The sequence below is a fragment of the Enhydra lutris genome, unplaced genomic scaffold (genome assembly GCF_002288905.1).
Source record: "Enhydra lutris kenyoni isolate GAN:26980312 unplaced genomic scaffold, ASM228890v2 scaffoldscaffold28, whole genome shotgun sequence".
Classification (NCBI taxonomy): domain Eukaryota; kingdom Metazoa; phylum Chordata; class Mammalia; order Carnivora; family Mustelidae; genus Enhydra; species Enhydra lutris.
The window spans coordinates 16701594-16719568 of NW_019154112.1; the positions used below are offsets into that span (position 1 = coordinate 16701594).

General features: G+C 33.4%; 1 protein-coding gene across 1 annotated transcript in view; it reads left to right on the forward strand.

Annotated features, from left to right (window-relative positions):
* The window catches only part of LOC111152227 (eyes shut homolog (Drosophila)), a 1631332-nt gene that overhangs the window by 1099606 nt on the left and 513751 nt on the right, over nucleotides 1-17975 (forward strand). The window contains 1 exon segment of the mRNA XM_022510634.1: nucleotides 6457-6556. Coding sequence (XP_022366342.1) covers nucleotides 6457-6556 — 100 coding nt within the window.

Below are 17975 nucleotides of genomic sequence, written 5' to 3' on the forward strand. Positions count from 1 at the left end.
GGGAACCTACTGAATGGGAGAAGACATGGAGAAATTATATATCCAATAAAAAGTTAATACTCAAAATATATAAAGAACTTACACATCTCAACACCAAAACAAAACAAAACAAAAACAAACAAACAAAAAACCAACAATGATCCAATTAGAAAATGGGCAGAAGATCTGAATAGATATTTTCCAAAGAAGACATACAGATGGCCAACAGGTACGTGAAAATATGCTCAGTATCACTGATGACCAACAGGTACATGAAAATATGCTTAATATCATGAATCGCATTGTGAAATGCAAATCAAAACCTCAATGAGATATCACCTAATACTATTCAGAATGGCTAATATCAAAAACACAAGAAACAAGACTGTGAAGAAAAGGGAACCTCTGTGCACTATTGGTGGGAATGTAAATTGGTACAGCCACTGTGGAAAACAGCATGGAAGTTCCTCAAAAAAATTAAAAATAGGGATGTCATATGGTCTAGTAATTCTCTTTCTGGGCATTTACCCAAAGGAAACTGTCCTCTAGGACAGTAACAAGAGGTTAAAATATGGATAATTGGAGTTCTAGAAAGTGGAGAGAGAAAGAAGAACAGAAAAAATTATTTGGAGAAATAATGACCAAACTTACCTGGATTTGATGAAAAATAGCAATTCATATATGCAGTAATCTCAATAAAACCTGATTAAAAGAGAATTATCACTGACATCTCATCAGAAATAATGCAAACCAGAAGACATTGGAACATTCTCAAGTGCTGAAATAAAAATAACCAAAAATCCCCTTTGGCATAGAACTCTGAATCCAACAAAAATATAATTTAAAAATGATGAGTATTAAGGAGGGCACGGATTGCATGGAGCACTGGGTGTTCTACACAAACAATGAATTATGGAACATTACATCAAAACTAATGATGTACTATATGGTGACTAAAATAACAACATAAAAATATATAAGTTAAGATAAAATAGTACAAATTAATGACATTTTCATTAAAAAAAAAAAAAAGAAAACCCAAATGAGTATCAGACCTACATTACAAGAAATGTTAAAGGAAGTTGAAAGGGAAATGATACTAAAAGGGCACTTGGAACTCCAAAAGGGAATGAAGAATGCCAGAATGGGATTAAGACACAATGATTAGGAAAACAAAACATCCCAGCAGGAGTAGCAGAGAGGAAGAATCATATGGAAATTTAACAGGGATGTTCTTTATAAGTTACATTCTTCAAAAATGCTGCTGTCATACAAGAGTTGAGTTTGATATGGGATTTAACTAATATTTTAACAAGAGAAGCTTTGTTCAAACAAAGCAATTGGTATTACTAGTTTGTAAGGATCTCTTTTTTTCATACTGTTCAAAGATGTATCAAACTACTATGTGTGCCTAAGATGAGACCTTCAAAAGCAATGAATAGCTGATTTACAATAAAAAGAAAACTATTAGAACTATTTCTGTATTACCAATTGATTATTTCTTAATTGATTCCAAACCAAATATGTTGGTTTTTGAAGTCTACTAATCTAAAAGGTCCCTTGAATTCAGCCACATTGGTTACAGTAGGTACACTAGAAAACCAGTTAAAAACATAAGCAACAATGACAGTGTAAAGAGAAAGAACTTATAAACTACTGGTTGAAAAGAATGAGAAATTAGTTCTTAAAATTACCACTTAACAGTAGATTATACCAAGAATCCATATACTCCTCAAGTAATTGTGTCTCTACTATATCAGGACAAAATAAATTGAACACTTTAATGACTTTTTTCAAATGATGTTAAATATTAACCATGTACATTTCAAAAATTCAGGTGGTACATTTTAATTTAAAATTGTTTATAAATTTGGAATATTGTATATGTGGTCTAAACTATAGCCATAAAAGCTCTCTGAGTAAATTTGATGTAACTACTTTTGAATATTATTATAGAAACTTGTTTTTACAGTACGAATAATTCATTGACTTCAACTCTTTTTATTTTTTTAAATTTTTATTTATTTTTTAAATTTCTTTTCAGTGTTTCAGAATTCATTGTTTATGCACCACACCCAGTGCTCCATGCAATATGGGCCCTGCTTAATACCCCACCAGGCTCACCCAACTTCCCACCCCCCACCCCTTCAAAACCCTCAGATTGTTTTTCAGAGTCCACAGTCTCTCATGGTTCATCTCCCCCTCCAATTTCCCCCAACTCCCTTCTCCTCTCCATCTCCCCATGTCCTCCGTGTTATTACTTATGCTCCACAAATAAGCGAAACCATATGATAATTGACTCTCTCTGCTTGACTTTTTAAAGGGATAGAGTAGCCAAAGCAATCTTGAAAAACGAAAAGCTGGAGGCATCACAATTCCAGACTTCAAGCTATATTATAAAGTTGTAGTCATGAACACAGTATGGTACTGGCACAAAAACAGGCACATAGATCAATGGAACAGAATAGAAAACCCAGAAATGGACCCATAACTATATGGTCAAATAATCTTTGACAAAATAGGAAAGAATATCCAATGGAAAAAAGACAGTCTCTTCAACAAATGGTGTTGGGAAAATTGGACAGCAACATACAGAAGCTGAACCTGGACCACTTTCTTACACCATACATAAAAATAAATTCAAAATGGTTGAAAGACCTAAATGTAAGACAGAAACACATCAAAATCCTAGAAGAGAACACAAGCAGAACATAAGCAGCAACCTCTTTGACCTTGACCATAGCAGCTTCTTACTAGACAAGTCTCTAGAGGCAAGGGAAATAAAAGCAAAAATGAACTATCTGGATTACTTCAAGATAAAAAGCTTCTGCACACCAAAGGAAACAGTCAACAAAACTAAAAGGCATCCTACAGAATTGGAGAAGATATTTGTAAATGACATCTGATAAAGGGTTAGTATCCAGAAGATCTAAAGAATTTATCAAACCCAGTTCCCAAAAAAACAAATAATCCAGTTAAGAAATGGGCAGGTGCCATGAATAGACATTTTTCCAAAGACATCCAGATGGCTAACAGGCACATGAAAAGACTCTTAGCATCATTCATTATCAGGGAAATACAAATCAAAGCACAATGAGATACCACCTCACACCAGTCAGAATGGCTGAAATTAACAAGTCAGGAAACAACAGATGTTGGTGAGGATGTAGAGAAAGTAGAACCCTCTTGCACTGTTGGTGGGAAAGCAAACTGTTGCAGCCACCCTGGAGAACAGTATGGAGGTTCCTCAAAAGTTAAAAATAGAACTACCCTAGATCCAGCAATAAAACTATTTGCATTTACCCAAGGGATACAAAAATGCTGATTCAAAGGGGCACATGCACCCCAAATGTTTATAGCAGCATTATCAACAATAGGCAAATTATAGAAAGAGCCCACATACGCCTGGGTGGCTCAGTGGGTTAAGTCTCTGCCTTCGGCTCCGGCCATGATCCCAGCGTCCTGGGATCGAGTCCCGCATCGGACTCTCTGCTCAGCGGAGAGCCTGCTTCCCCCCTCTTTCTCTGCCTGCCTCTCTCTCTGCCTACTTGTGATCTCTGTCAAATAAATAAATACAATCTTAAAAAAGAAAAAGAAAGAAAGAGCCCACATATCCATCGAAGCATGTATGCAGCTAGAGTGTATTAATTCTAAGTGAAATAAGTAAGTCAGAGAAAAACGAATACGGGTGATTTCACTCATGTGGAATTTAAGAAACAGAACAGATGAACACAGGGAAAGGGGGGGAAAAAAGAGGGAAGCCATCCATAAGAAACTTAACTATAGAGAACAAACTGAAGGTTAATGGAGGGAGATGGGCAGGGGATGAGCTAAATGGGTAATGGACATTAAAGAGGGCACTTGTTGTGATGATTACTGGGTGTTATATGTAAGTGATGAATCACTAAAATCTGCTGAAACCAGTATTACACTGTATGTTAACTAACAAGAATTTAAATAAAAATTTGGAAGAAAGAAAAGGAATGAGAGTAAAGGCCATCAAATGCCAGAGATAGAATTAATTATTCTTCTGTTTATATAGAGGTAGAAAAAAATGAGATATATTGAAGATATGTTTATAACTTTGAGACAAATTTGAAGTAAAAAATGAGAATTCTGTTATCATTACTTTTCACTACTATAAATTCTTCAAGCTGTGTGGTAGCCATTTTGAATTATTTAGAAGTAACTGGGGAGTCATTATTTCCTTATTTGTCTTAAACAAAAATAAGAACCAGATATGAGAAATCTGAGGAGTAATGGGAGTATAAAATTTTTCTCATTGAAAAGGAGATAACATGCAACAATACCATTTCTATGATACTATATAGGTAATTTTTCATGATTTCTCATGCGTAATGAGTCTGTTACATATGGTTACATTGTAACTTGTCATATCAATTATATATATTGTGTCTCTCTTTACTTTTAAAAATCCTGTCTCAGAAACCTAACCAACCAGATTACTATAAACTAATCAAATTCAAGGGGAAAAAATTTCCCAACACTGGAAATTATCTAAAATCATGTGATTAGAGTTTATTCAGATATAGTGTTGCTTGATACAAGTTTGACTTACTTTTTGCAAAATGAAATTTCTGTATTCAAAGTGAGAAAGACATACATGAGAATTTGGGAACCAATTATCACATCCTGAACAAGAGTGCCTGAAGTTAATGTGTGAAAGAACTGGAAAGTTGCGAATCTATTAATACAGAAGAAATGTATATATTCATTCACAAATTTATGATATTTCAGGAGAGGTATATGTAAACTTTATCTTAAAATTTAAAAACTAGGGTGCCTGGGTGGCTCGGAGGGTTGGGCCTCTGCCTTCGGCTCAGGTCATGATCTCGGGGTCCTGGGATCGAGTCCTGCATCAGGCTCTCTGCTCGGCAGGGAGCCTGCTTCCTTCTCTCTCTGCTTCTCTCTCTGCCTGCCTCTCTGCCTACTTGTGATCTCTGTCTGTCAAATAAATAAATAAAATCTTAAATAAATAAATAAATAAATAAACTTAAAATTTAAAAAAAATTAAAAACTAGATCCATGTATAACTGTAATAAAGATACAAATTAAATTAGAAAAACAAAAAGATTAATAAATCCATAAAATTTTAAGCTAACAATTACAAATCAATATTTTCCCTTCTGCAACATGTAAGAGCCAAGTATTTCTGTTTTTCTTGGAATAAACTGACTTCTTTGTAAACTTGCTGTGTGAAATACTGTTTTGTTTCTAGTTCAGTCATTTTTGACACTTGACAGAGGATTACTTTTTCAGATATTTTGTAGTACATTTGTGCCTATATCAGAAAGATACATTTAAATGTTTAAATGTTTTAAACTAAGACTCTAAGTTAAAGGATGAAATAAAATGAATTCTCCCACCCTAAAAATTTTTTAATTTTTTAATTTATAAATAAGACAAAGACTTTCTTCCTTCCATCCTTCTTAATATTAACACTCAATGAGAAACCAATCCTTGAAAATGCAAATAGTGCTTATTTTTAATTCAAAAATCTAGGTAGACAACTTATTTTTCAATGTATAAATTCAGTGGTTATCATGTTTCTCATTTGGTCCATCTTAGCTTGAAATTTTTAACAATATCCAAAACATAACAGAAGACAGAATCTGGAATAAATGCTTATATCTAACTATTCGACTCTGAGCTGTGTCCCTTTTGGTTTTTATTAACTTCTCCTTTTCACATAAATGTAAACTTTTATATAGACATATACTTAATTGAATAGTATAGTATGTTCACAGTGAATAAAATGAGAAGTCATATGTTTATCTTTAAGAGGTTTTATTTGTTCATCAAAACGAATGCTTTCAAGTGTCCTTATTTTCTTTTTTTGCTTTTGGCCCTTTGGCGATCTTTCTAGTTGTTAGTTTCTGCCCAAGTTATTCCTAAGGAGGATAGGCCACACACCTGAACACGAAGACCTGCAGAATCCATTAGGCCTGCGGGATGTCACACATATTCATAGTTTACTATACTTCCTTTGACAACAGAAAGAGAAATTTTTTTGATGCTTTGATAGCTGTGGGTGAGGCAAGGTAACTAATGTCTTAAAGAAAAAGTGCAAGGAAGAGGCAAAAGACGGGAAAGTATGTCCATTTATGTGCCGGATGAGGGTATTAGATTTTCTCCCATGTTCCAGCTATATAATTCACAGTAATAATGTAAATTTTTCTTTATTCATATAAAAGTGATTCATACAATGATAAGATCTATAGATTCCCAGTAACTTTTGACTAAGGCAGTATTCTTTGATACTAATTTTTGGAATGATATTTATCAAAAGAATTGAATTACTTTCTACCAATATGTTGAATAAATCAACCCTGCAATCTGATTGCACATTCTGACCAGCTAATAGCAAGAATAATATATTGGAGGAAATAATATAAGCAGTTTCTCTCTCTTTCCCCCTCCCCCTTTTTCTCCCTCCATCTCAGATTTCTGGACTAGTTGAGAATTTTACTGGCTGCATAGAAGTTATAGAAATCAATAACTGGAAATTTTTTATCCCATCCAAGGCAGCGAGAAAAATTCATGTGGACAATTGCAGGTAAAATCTGCTAATGATTTTTCAAATACGGGTTTGGATAACCACACCCAAAGGTAGTATTTCCATTTAAAATCATCTAATCAGGACCAGACTGCATTTCCTTCATTTTAATGTTGTTTCATACTTACACACTTTATTTTTTTAGAGACTACAGAATATTTATGCTATATCCCAGTTAAGTCGGACCAGTTATAGTTGAGTTTCAGCTTTGTGCTACATAAGGCATATCATGTATACCAGCAAATGATCAGTTTGTCTTGATCAAAAAATATCTGTCAAAGTGTTTCAAATATAAGCCTTCTGACAGTCATGTATGTGGTTTATTGTTTAGAGTGCTAAAATGTTTCTTTTAAAATGTCACTGTAAAAAAATTGTCATTGTGCTTGAATTTCCATTATTAGTGGCATTCCTTTAAAATAATCTGCGTCTGGCTACAGACCTATCTGTGTGTGTGGTGAGGGGTGGGATAGAGGTGAAGTAGAGAGATGGCACATGTGACACAATATTAGGCATACATGCCATTGGTATGAATTAGTTAAAAAAAATTTCCCTGAAAGTTAAGAAAAAAGGATCATTTAGGGAGCTCTGTGGTGCATTGGAAAGGGTTCACACAGGTTAGAGAGGATGGCATGGTGTGGCAGGATGTTTGATGTTAACAAACACTTAACAGCAGTAACACATTGACTGATTCCACCAAAAAATTTTGAATTATTGAAATCCTTCTATGTACTGTAGCCCAAAGGAAATAAACAGTCACACAGTGACTGTCCTTAAGGAGTTTATAGTGTAGTAGTGGAGATATTGATGAAATATTAAAGTAAATATATAAATAGGAAGTATGCTTTGGGAAAAAAACACAAAAGGCTTTGAGAACTTTACATATTTGAATATCATCAGATCGGCTTCCTTCACAGTTTGAGGGGGTTGTATATATTAAGAATTTAAAGAAATACTTAGAAGGTAAAAGCATTATTCATTCCCCAATGTTTCACCTTTAGGCTACACATTTAAATTATATCTGTGGCACCTATCAAACAATGGCAGACAGGGTGCTTATTTTGTTTGTGTTTTGTTTTTACTCAGATGAAAACTTAATATCTTACGTTATACACAATAGATGGGTTCCAGCAATTTTAATATAAATCAAATACTCGTAAGTCCTCGTATTTTTACCATTTATTTCTAAATTTTAAAGTTTGCCTCCATTTTTTATTGATTGGAAGTTAGCAACATTCCTAATAATTATTTAACTCTCAGATTTTTTGCTCTCTAGCTTTTCTGTTAAATATCAGTTTGCAACTCATAGTTAAATGAATAATAAGCAGTTACTAGGTCATAAATCCATTGAAAAGGATATAATCCTTTGATAATTTATATAATCATCTGCTAATGTAGCAATTGATAAAATTTTCGCTTTAATTTCATAAAACTAGGACACACTTAACTTTGTAGGAATGAGTATAAAACTGGTGCCTAGGTGGCTCAGTCAGTTGGTTGTTTGCCTTCAGCTTGGGTCATGGTCTCAGGATCCTGGGGATCAACCCCCACCTCTGGCTTCCTGCTCAGTGGGGAGCCTGCTTCCCCCTCTCCCTTTGCCACTCCCCCTGCATGTGTGTGCACACTCTCTCTCTCTCTCTCTCTTTCTCATGCTTTCTGTCAAATAAACCTTTAAAAAAAAGAATAAATAAAAAACAAAACCGGAAAATCCCTGTGTAACTACTCAGTTACCTGCAAGCCAATTCTAAATCTTTTCTTGATCTCTCTTATATAGAAGTCCTATTTTATTGACCTCCAGTGTCATGAATCTGATCTTCATTTTGTATTACTGGTTCTTTAAACACTATGTATGACTTAATGCTGCTAATGACATTATACCTGCCTATAATATCCAGCACAGCTGTAGACCTATGAAAGGCATTTTGCTTGTAATTAGGGTTAGGGCAAGCAGAGACTATTAAGTTTCTCTGAACATTTACTCTGCTTCTCTCATCAACCCTTAATAGCACTTTTTCTCATTTAGGATGACCTCTCTTAAGAGAGGCATTATACTAGATCAGTCTAGAATGCAGTTCTCTAAGCCCAATTCTGCAAATAATTGGCTGTATGACACCGGGTAAAGTTTAAAAGTTCCATTCATTAGTCTTATCTGTGAAATCAGAAAAATAACTCTTGCCTCCTAATGTAAAAATGATAAACTTGGACTCTCTTCTTTGCTAAAAGCTCAGTGACATTGGCCTTTGTTTCCAAATTTGCTACCATCTCCAGAAAATTGCATCTTCTAGTACCTCTTCCAGAACCCTCTTCTCCCTCTGCCCATTGCCCTCATTCACAAGTCTGGCTTCTTCTCAGCATTTAGACTGCAGCTTTACTATGACTGCATCCAAGAGGCCTTCCTGGACAAACCAAAATGAAGTGAGCTCCCAGCCATGTCTCCCACTCACTGTTTATTTCCATATTTATTTGTATTCTTAACGACACTGACACTGAATATGTTTACTTATGTGTCCATAGGTTTCTTTTATGGTTCTCTTCACCATAATATGTGCTTCTTGTGGGCGTGGACTCTGTAGATCTCTTTTACTTCTATTTCCTCAAGGCCTGCAATAGTAGATGCTAAAAATTTTGCTATATAAAGTATCTTATGATTCAATTGTGATTATTTCTTCCCACAAATTTTTTTTAATTTCATAAGTAACTTTATGACAATGTAAAATTAAAAAGAAATCTTCATAAACATGGTCAAATATGGCAAGAATAATGTGAATCAAGAGAAGATAAGTAACATATCTAAGGTCACACAAATAGGTAGTAGTATAACTAAAACTAGTTCTCACACCTTCAATTTCAATCATAATTAACAATGAATAATATTACATATAATAAAATTCTCAAAATAGAAAAGAATATAATGACACAATTTCACATTTGCCTTCATTCAATATGATAATATGGTTAACTAATAAAATATAAGGACTTTGTAATCATGAATGAAAAGAAAGGAGCACTATATTATGGATAAAGCTTGCACTGTAAACTAAAAGACCCAGCTTCTAAACATGACACTGTCCCACAAATTTTTATTATGAATTTTTTTTTTTTCAGATTTACTTTACAGAGTGATTCTCAGACTTTTTGGTCTTTGCACTCTTAAAAAGAGTGCTGTTATCGTTGATTGCAAAGAGCTTTTTTTTAAAGTGGAATATACTTATCAGTATTTACCATATTAGAAATAAAAACTAAGGAAGTTTAAATATATTTATTACTTAACTCATAAAACAAAAAGATAAATTCATTACATATTAATATAAATAATATAGAATAGCATATTTTTATGAAAAATATCTATGCTTATTAAAACATAAAAATGATGAAAAGATTGGCAGTTTCACTTTTCTTGCAAATATATTTATTGTCAGCCTTCATGAAGACATCTGAATACTTATATGTGTTTCTGTATTCAATCTGTACAATAATTATTCTGCTGAAATACTTGAAGAAATTCTGGCCTCATACATATATATTTAGAAATGATAGTGATATTTAATAACCGTTTTAGATAATTAGGAATACTCTTCTTTGATATTGCCCAAAACTTGGTAAGTAATAGATTCTTAAAGGTTAGTTGCAATATGGAATGTGAAACCTGATGACCAATTAACCTGTTACACTCTGTTAAATTAAAATCCATTGTTCTTTTTCATATTTTGATTGGATCTTTTACCCATGCACAATTTTGTACTATTGATTGGAAAATACTGGCTTCTTGAGTTATGCAGCTATCAAAAATGTCAACACATATCAATATAAAATATCAAAAAATCCTGTGACTAATATATAATATTAATAATATATAATATTATTATACTATTTCATATATATATATGTGTGTGTGTGTATATATATACATATTTTTTTTTTTTTTTTTGAGAGAGAGAGAGAGAGAGAGAGTGGAGAGGGGCAGAGAGAGGAGAGAATCTTGAGCAGGCTCCAGACTCATCACAGAGGCCAATGTGGGGCTCAGTCTCAGAACTCTGAGATCATAACCAGAGCCAAAATCAAGAGTCAGAGACCCAACTGACTGAGCCACTCAGGTGCCCCTCCTATATATTTTAATAGTCACCTATGTTTTTAATAAGTAAATAGTATATGCCTAAGGCACAGGACTATTATCATATATGGCTTATGTCTTATGCCCAGAGTGTGAAAGACTGATCATTTAGGCTCTGTTGACAGAAATGAATATAGTATGACATCAAGAACAGCTAAATTGGTTTTCCATCTCTAGTTTTCTGCCCTAGAGAAGTGCAGAGATATGATCTGATAACACTTTGGATGACCTTCTTAAAAATAATAAAACAGGGGCACCTGGGTGGCTCAGTGGGTTAAGCCTCTGCCTTTGGCTCAGGTCATGATCTCAGGGTCCTGGGATTGAGCCCCACATCGGGCTCTCTGCTCAGCAGGGAGTCTGCTTCCCCATCCGTCTGCCTGCCTCTCTGACTACTTGTGATCTCTCTCTCTCTGTCAAATAAGTAAAATAAAAAATTTAAAAAAAAACAATAAAACATTGAAAAGCAAGGAAATGGATGTCTAAAGGGATGATAGATATGATGGAATTACTTATAAGTCAGTTGAAAACAAATGCATGTACATATACCTATATGGATAGATCTTGAAACATATCATTGAGTGAGAGAAAAAAAAAAAGATAGCTATAGCAACATATCCTTTGTGTGCATTTAGGAATCTGCCTTACATACAAACAACTGACTTACCTTTATTACACATTCTCATATTATCTCCATGTAATATTAAGTAGTTTAGATTATCTTTACCCTGTCTCCTTTAAATATTTACTATTTCTGAAGGAATGTGTTGTATAATGGGGAGAAGATTTCAAACAGAAAGAAATGATTCAGAAACAAAAAAGCATCAGAGATCATTTTCCACTTTTTAATTCTTTATTCACAAATCTTCTCAATAGGATATTAGTATCATTAAATCAAACATTATTAGCTTTTAAAAGGGAGTAAGTTATAGAGTATATAGCATGATGTTATAAATTTGTGTTAACAGTCTAGAATCCTACTTTTAAGCAAATATTTGATTTAAATGTTTTATTAGTTAAAGACTAAGGTACAGAGTTTTAACATTCTAGTAATACATCAGTGCTATTTTTTTTTTTTTTTACAAAATAAGCATCCACTATCATTTTCAAGTAGACAATATGAGCCTTCAAAACAAAATGTAAAAGCAAAATTTGATTACCCAGAAATGGGAGTCCAAAGTTCATTATTTTATTCATTCAAATAATTTGGTCAAATTAAATCTAAAATTAAATGAGAAATGAGGTAAATTATAAGTTTCTCTAGTTTTTTAGCCTTTCAAATACTTGTCTATAACAATGCGCTGTGAGATTGATAAACTCTTAGCCTCCTGGAGACATGATTATCATTTATATGTGAAGACCAGATTATGGACAAGAGCTGAAATTATAGTTTAATATTAGTTCTATATTTGTACATGTGAGACTGAAGCAAAGAGGACTTTCTACATGAAACTGAACTTATCAAAGATGTAGAAATTCTATTTTAGATATGCCTTGACCTGGCTACCTTTTGTGACTGCCAGCTTAGTATAATGTTTTTCAGACAGCTAATTTATGCCATGAATTGCTGATTCCCATGAGAACAATAGCATAGGAGACCTCCCTTCAGAAAATGTTGTTAGTATCTGACAGGCTGTATGATAATAGACCATACAGTAACAGCTAACAACAAGAGTATTAAATAAATAAAATAATAGATACTGTATTTCTGTGTTCTTTATTTTTAAGACTTAGAGTCTAATAAAACTAAGTTGGCAGTTTGATGGATTCATATGTATTTACATTATTTCTTTTCTTCTATATATTATTGCTTCATTTCTCTCATTATTGTATTTGGTTCCATTTTTCATTTCTGTTTTCTTCTATGAGTTCATTCCTTATGATTTTCATTATATGTGTCATTGTCCACTTGAAACCTTGCAGGAAATATTCTGTCAACTTAATAATATTTTTAAAATCTTACTATTTGGGGCGCCTTTGTGGCTCATTTGGTTAAGCATCTGCCTTCAGCTCAAGTCATGATCCCTGAGATTGAGCCCTTTGCAGGCTTCCTGCTCAGTGGGGATCCTGCATCTCCCTCTTCCTCTGCCCCCCACCTGCTCATGCTCACTCTCTCTTGCACTCTTTCTCTCTCTTAAATAAATAAAATCTTTAAAAAAATTTTTTTAAATTATAAATCTTATTAATTTTTTAATCTTAAAAATATTATTTTTAAATATCTTATAAAATTTTATGTATCTACAGTGTACAAGATGGTGATTTAATTTATACATACATAGTGAAATGACTACTGTAGTCAAACTAATTAACGCATCCATATCTTCACATAGTTACCATTTGTTATAATGGTGAAACCACCTGAAAACTATTCTCGTAACAAATTTCCAGTATTTAGTACAGTATTTTTAACTATGGTCATAGTATTGTATATTAGATCTCTAAACTACATAAATTACATGACTCTAGTCCTACATAAATTCAATTATATACCCTTTAACTAGCATCTCCCCATTACCCTTCACCTACCTAAACCTGGTAACCACCATTCTACTCTCTGCTTCTATGTATTTGACTTTTTTAGATTCCACAAATAAGGGAAATTATGCAATTTTTTTTCCTACTGCATGTAGCTTATTTCACTTAACATAATATCTTCTAGGCTCATCCATGTTTTCACAAGCGGCAGGATCTCCTTCTTGTTTAAGGCTTAATAATATTCTGTTATTCATATATACTGTAGTTTCTTTATCTAGTCATTCATTGATGGACACTTAGATTGTTTCTGTATCTTGGGTGCTGTGAATAATGCTTCAGTCATATGGAAGTGCTGATATCTCTTCAAGTTACTGATATCATTTCCTTTGCATATATATCCAAAAGGAGGATTGCTGGATCATTTGGTAATTCTATTTTTAGATTTTTGAACTCCATACTGTGTTCTGTTAGTAGCTTATACCAACTTACATTCCCACCAGCAGTGTACAGGGCTCCCCTTTTCTTCACATCCCCTCCAAGATTCACTTTTTCCCCTCCCTCCCTCCCTCTCCCCCCCTTTACTTCTTCCATCCTTCTTTCTTCCTTTTTCTTTCTTTCTTCTTTCTTTTTTCTTTTCTTTTCTACTTCTTTTCCTTCCTTCCTTCCTTCCTCTCTTTCTCTTTCTCCTTCCATCTTTCTTTTCTTCTTTCTTTTCTTTCTTTCTTTCCTTCTTTCTTTTTCTTTCTTTCTTTCTTTCTTTCTTTCTTTCTTTCTTTCTTTCTTTCTTTTCTTTTCTTTTCTTTTCTTTTTTTTCTTTTCTTTCTTTCTTTCATAGCCATCCTAACTGTATGAAGTGACATCTCATTGTGGTTGAAGTGTATGCTTTTCTGATGATTATTGATGTTGAGCTTCTTGTCATATATCTGCTGGCCATTTGTATATCTTCTTTGGAAAAAGCCTATTCCTTTGGCCATTTTTATTTTTTTATTTCTTTTTTTAAAGATTTTTTTCTTTTTTTTATTTATTTGACAGAGATCACAAGTAGGCAGAGGGGCAGGTGGGGGACAGTGGAAAGCACTGCTCTGCTCAGCAGAGAGCCTGATGTGGCTCGATCCCAGGACCCTGGGATCATGACCTGAGCCAAAGGCAGGGGCTTTAACCCACTGAGCCACCCAGGCACCCCTCTTTGGCCATTTTTAAATTGGATTATGTTTTTGCTATTGAGTCAAGTGAGTTACTTATATATTTTGAATATTAACCCTTTATCAGATGTATGGTTTGTAGATATTTTCTACCAGTCCATAGGTTGCATTTTTACTTTGTTGATGGTTTTCTTTGATGTGAAAAAGCTATTTTTTTAATGTAGTGCCATTTTTGTATTTTTTCTTCTTTTGCCAGAGGTTTCAGTGTCATCCGAAAAAAAATCATTACTATCAATATCAAAGAGCTTTTTCCTGTGTTTTCTTCTAGGAGTTTTATAGTTTCAGGGTCTTCCATTGAAGTTTTTAAGTCATTTTTTTTTAAGATTTTATTTATTTGACAGAGAGAGACAGTGAGAGAGGGAACACAAGCAGGGGGAGTGGGAGAGGAAGAAGCAGGCTTCCTGCTGAGCAAGGAGCTGGATGTGGGGCTTGATCCCAGGATGCTGGTATCATGGCCTGAGCCAAAGGCAGACGCTTACCTACTGAGCCACCCACGCACCCCAGTTTTTAATCCATTTTAAATTTATTTTTATTTATAGTATCAGATAAGAATCCAGTCTCATTCTTTTGCATTTCGATATCTAGTTTTCCCAACACTATTTTATTAAACTTTACTTTAAAAAGGGGCACCTATTTAAATAATATTAAATTAAATTAGGGGTGCCTGGGTGGTTCAGTTGGTGCGTCTGCCTTCCACTTGGGTAATGATCCCGGGATCCTGGGATCAAGCTTCAACATGGGGCTCCCTGCTCAGCAAGAAGTCTGCTTGCCCCTCTTTCTCTGTTCCTACTCCTGCTTGTGCTTGCTCTCTCTCTCTCTCTCTCTCTCTCTCCTTCTCTCTCTCCTATTTATTTATTTATTTTATAAATAAAATTTTTAAATGTAGATTTACATTGAAGATATATTAAATTTTTAAAAGATGATGGATGAACCATGTCAAAATTTTAATCCTTTCATATTTGAAATTAAGGGTATAGTGGAAACTTTACTTCATAAAGTCATGCTATGGAAGATATTTTAGCTATATTTTAATCAAATTTTGCAGTTCTACATGAAGGAAAATATGGAGATGGTATACTTGTATACTTGAAAAATATGTGAATCTTCTCCAGCAGCTTATTTGCTTCCCATATGTCAGACATTTTTGTTTTTGCTTTTAATTTGTATTTATCTTGGAAATTTAAGGCAAAAAATATATACATACACACACACACACACACACACACACACACACACATTCACTTGGAAATAGGTCTTTTTTATTTCTGAACTCTTCAATCCCAAACTAATTAATCCTAACAGTTTTAATCATAAATAAAATTTAGAAAATGCATAGTTATTATATCAAAATGTACCTGAACATTTTTATCATCTCATATTTTTTTGAAATTTTTGATATCTTAAATCTACTTCACAATATTTAAAAATATTTTCTTCTCTAGAATTCCATAGTGTTCTTAATTACCTATGTCAGAATCTTATGACTTGGGTATGACAAGATGTCCCTAATCTGTGGTAGATTTATATATTAATAAATGTGGGCAAAAAGAATGGACACATAAATTTCCCAAGGAGTTGTGTCTAAAAATACAGTAGAATAAAACTAATAAATGCATAACTGAGTCTTCAACAATCTAGGCTTTATACACATCTAAAGTAATTAGTTACATGTTTGTGGATGTAACATGTATTATTTGGCCATGCCTCAAATATGAGCACTAAAGTAACCAGTGTTACAGAATTCTAATGTCCTGATGTATCTGAAAATGACTTGAGCCCAATGTATGTGTCACTTCTGCCCTCCCCATGATCATAAGGGAACTTGTGTTTAAATGCAAAGCTTTGTTAAACTCTTTTTACTTACATCTTTCAAGTGAAGTGACACCTTGATGTTACTTACACTCTGATTCTAAAGCTTGGAGTAACCAAGGGAAGAACAGTAACTCAGGAACCATGCATTGAATGGTGGCTGTACCACTTACTATCTATGAGATTTAATATATACTCAAAAAAAATTATCTTAATGGTGTCAAATGCCTAGTACACATTCTATTATTACTGGGTAGCTATTGTTGTCATTGTAATTATTGTTTATCATTTGTTTTTCCTCAAATGAAAGATTATCATAGTCCCTTTTCCTAAATTTTTCCAAAATTTGAGGGTCGGGGCCAGGGAAAAGGGGTCAAGTATTTCAGAGAATAGCTTAACAATATGAGAATATGAAACATTGAATATTACTCACCTTTGGTCTTAAAAATCCCTTGATGAGTCCCATCTTAGGTATTTCTTAAAGATGTGCTCTTGGCCTCAGTCTCAACATTAAGAGAAGTTATGTGTCCTCCCTAGAATCTGTCCTACCTCATTATTCTAGGTACCCCTAACTGCTCACTCTCTAAAAACTCAATGTAATTTTCTTCCTATCATATTAGAGCAATTAACTTTCATAATGTTGTTTTCTTTTCTTTTCTTTTTTTTTTGGTAATTTCTGGACCATGCCCTGGGGCATTTATTTTCAAAATTAAATATTCTACTATAGTAATTCACAAACTACAGGCAGTTCTTTTCCTAAAAGTAATTTTAAAGTATTTTTTCTTATTACACAGAGTTCATTACAAAATATGGTTAATATGCTTCAATTACAAAAGGATTGCTTCTGCTTTATTATGCAGACAAGAATGAGAGAGCTTAACTGCTAGTTTTTTGGAAGTGGGTTTAAGTTAAGCTGGCATATTTTTATGGCATAGGAATTAATCAAAAATACCAAGTTTCAAAGTTCAGCTCTGCTTCTTATTATCAATATAACTTTGGCATAGTTATTTAAACTCTCTGTACTTCAATTTTCTCACCTGTAAAATAAGGACAATAATAATGGTATCATAGAGTTGGCATGAGGATTGAATGAAATTGTGTATAAACAATGCACTTAACACAGTGACACAGAAAGTGCTTCCATTTTGGTAAGTATTATATTTAGCCATCTTTACATACGTTTATTTGACCACATTCCTTATCAACTAGGAGAATAGTCATCTAAGAAGAATAATGTTTTCCATGAGAAGTTCAAATGTACTACCCTCATTTTTTTAAAGAAGTATCTAGTTTTTTTTCCCAATACAAAATAAACAAAATAATAAACTAAAATAAATAAAAAGTAAACACAAAGACACTTAAAAGCCAAGTACAAATATGGAATTCATGGGTTTATTTCTATTGGGTTTATTTCTATTCCAATTTAACTTTTTTATTTGGTGTAAGTTTTTTATCTAAAATATATTTTCATTTCCCTACACTGTAGAAACTTTCCAATATTCTATTCCTGTCTCATTCACATCTTTGTGCATTGCGTATTTTCCTTGACAATTGAACGATATCAATATTTATATTTTTTTATTAATTTTTTTATAAACATATACTATATTTTTATCCCCAGGGGTACAGGTCTGTGAATCGCCAGGTTTACACACTTCACAGCACTCACCATAGCACATACCCTCCCCAATGTCCATAGCCCCACCCCCCCTCTCCAAACCCCCCTCCTCCCATCAACCCTCAGTTTGTTTTGTGAGATTAAGAGTCACTTATGGTTTGTCTCCCTCCCAATCCCATCTTGTTGCATTTACTCTTCTCCTACCCCCTT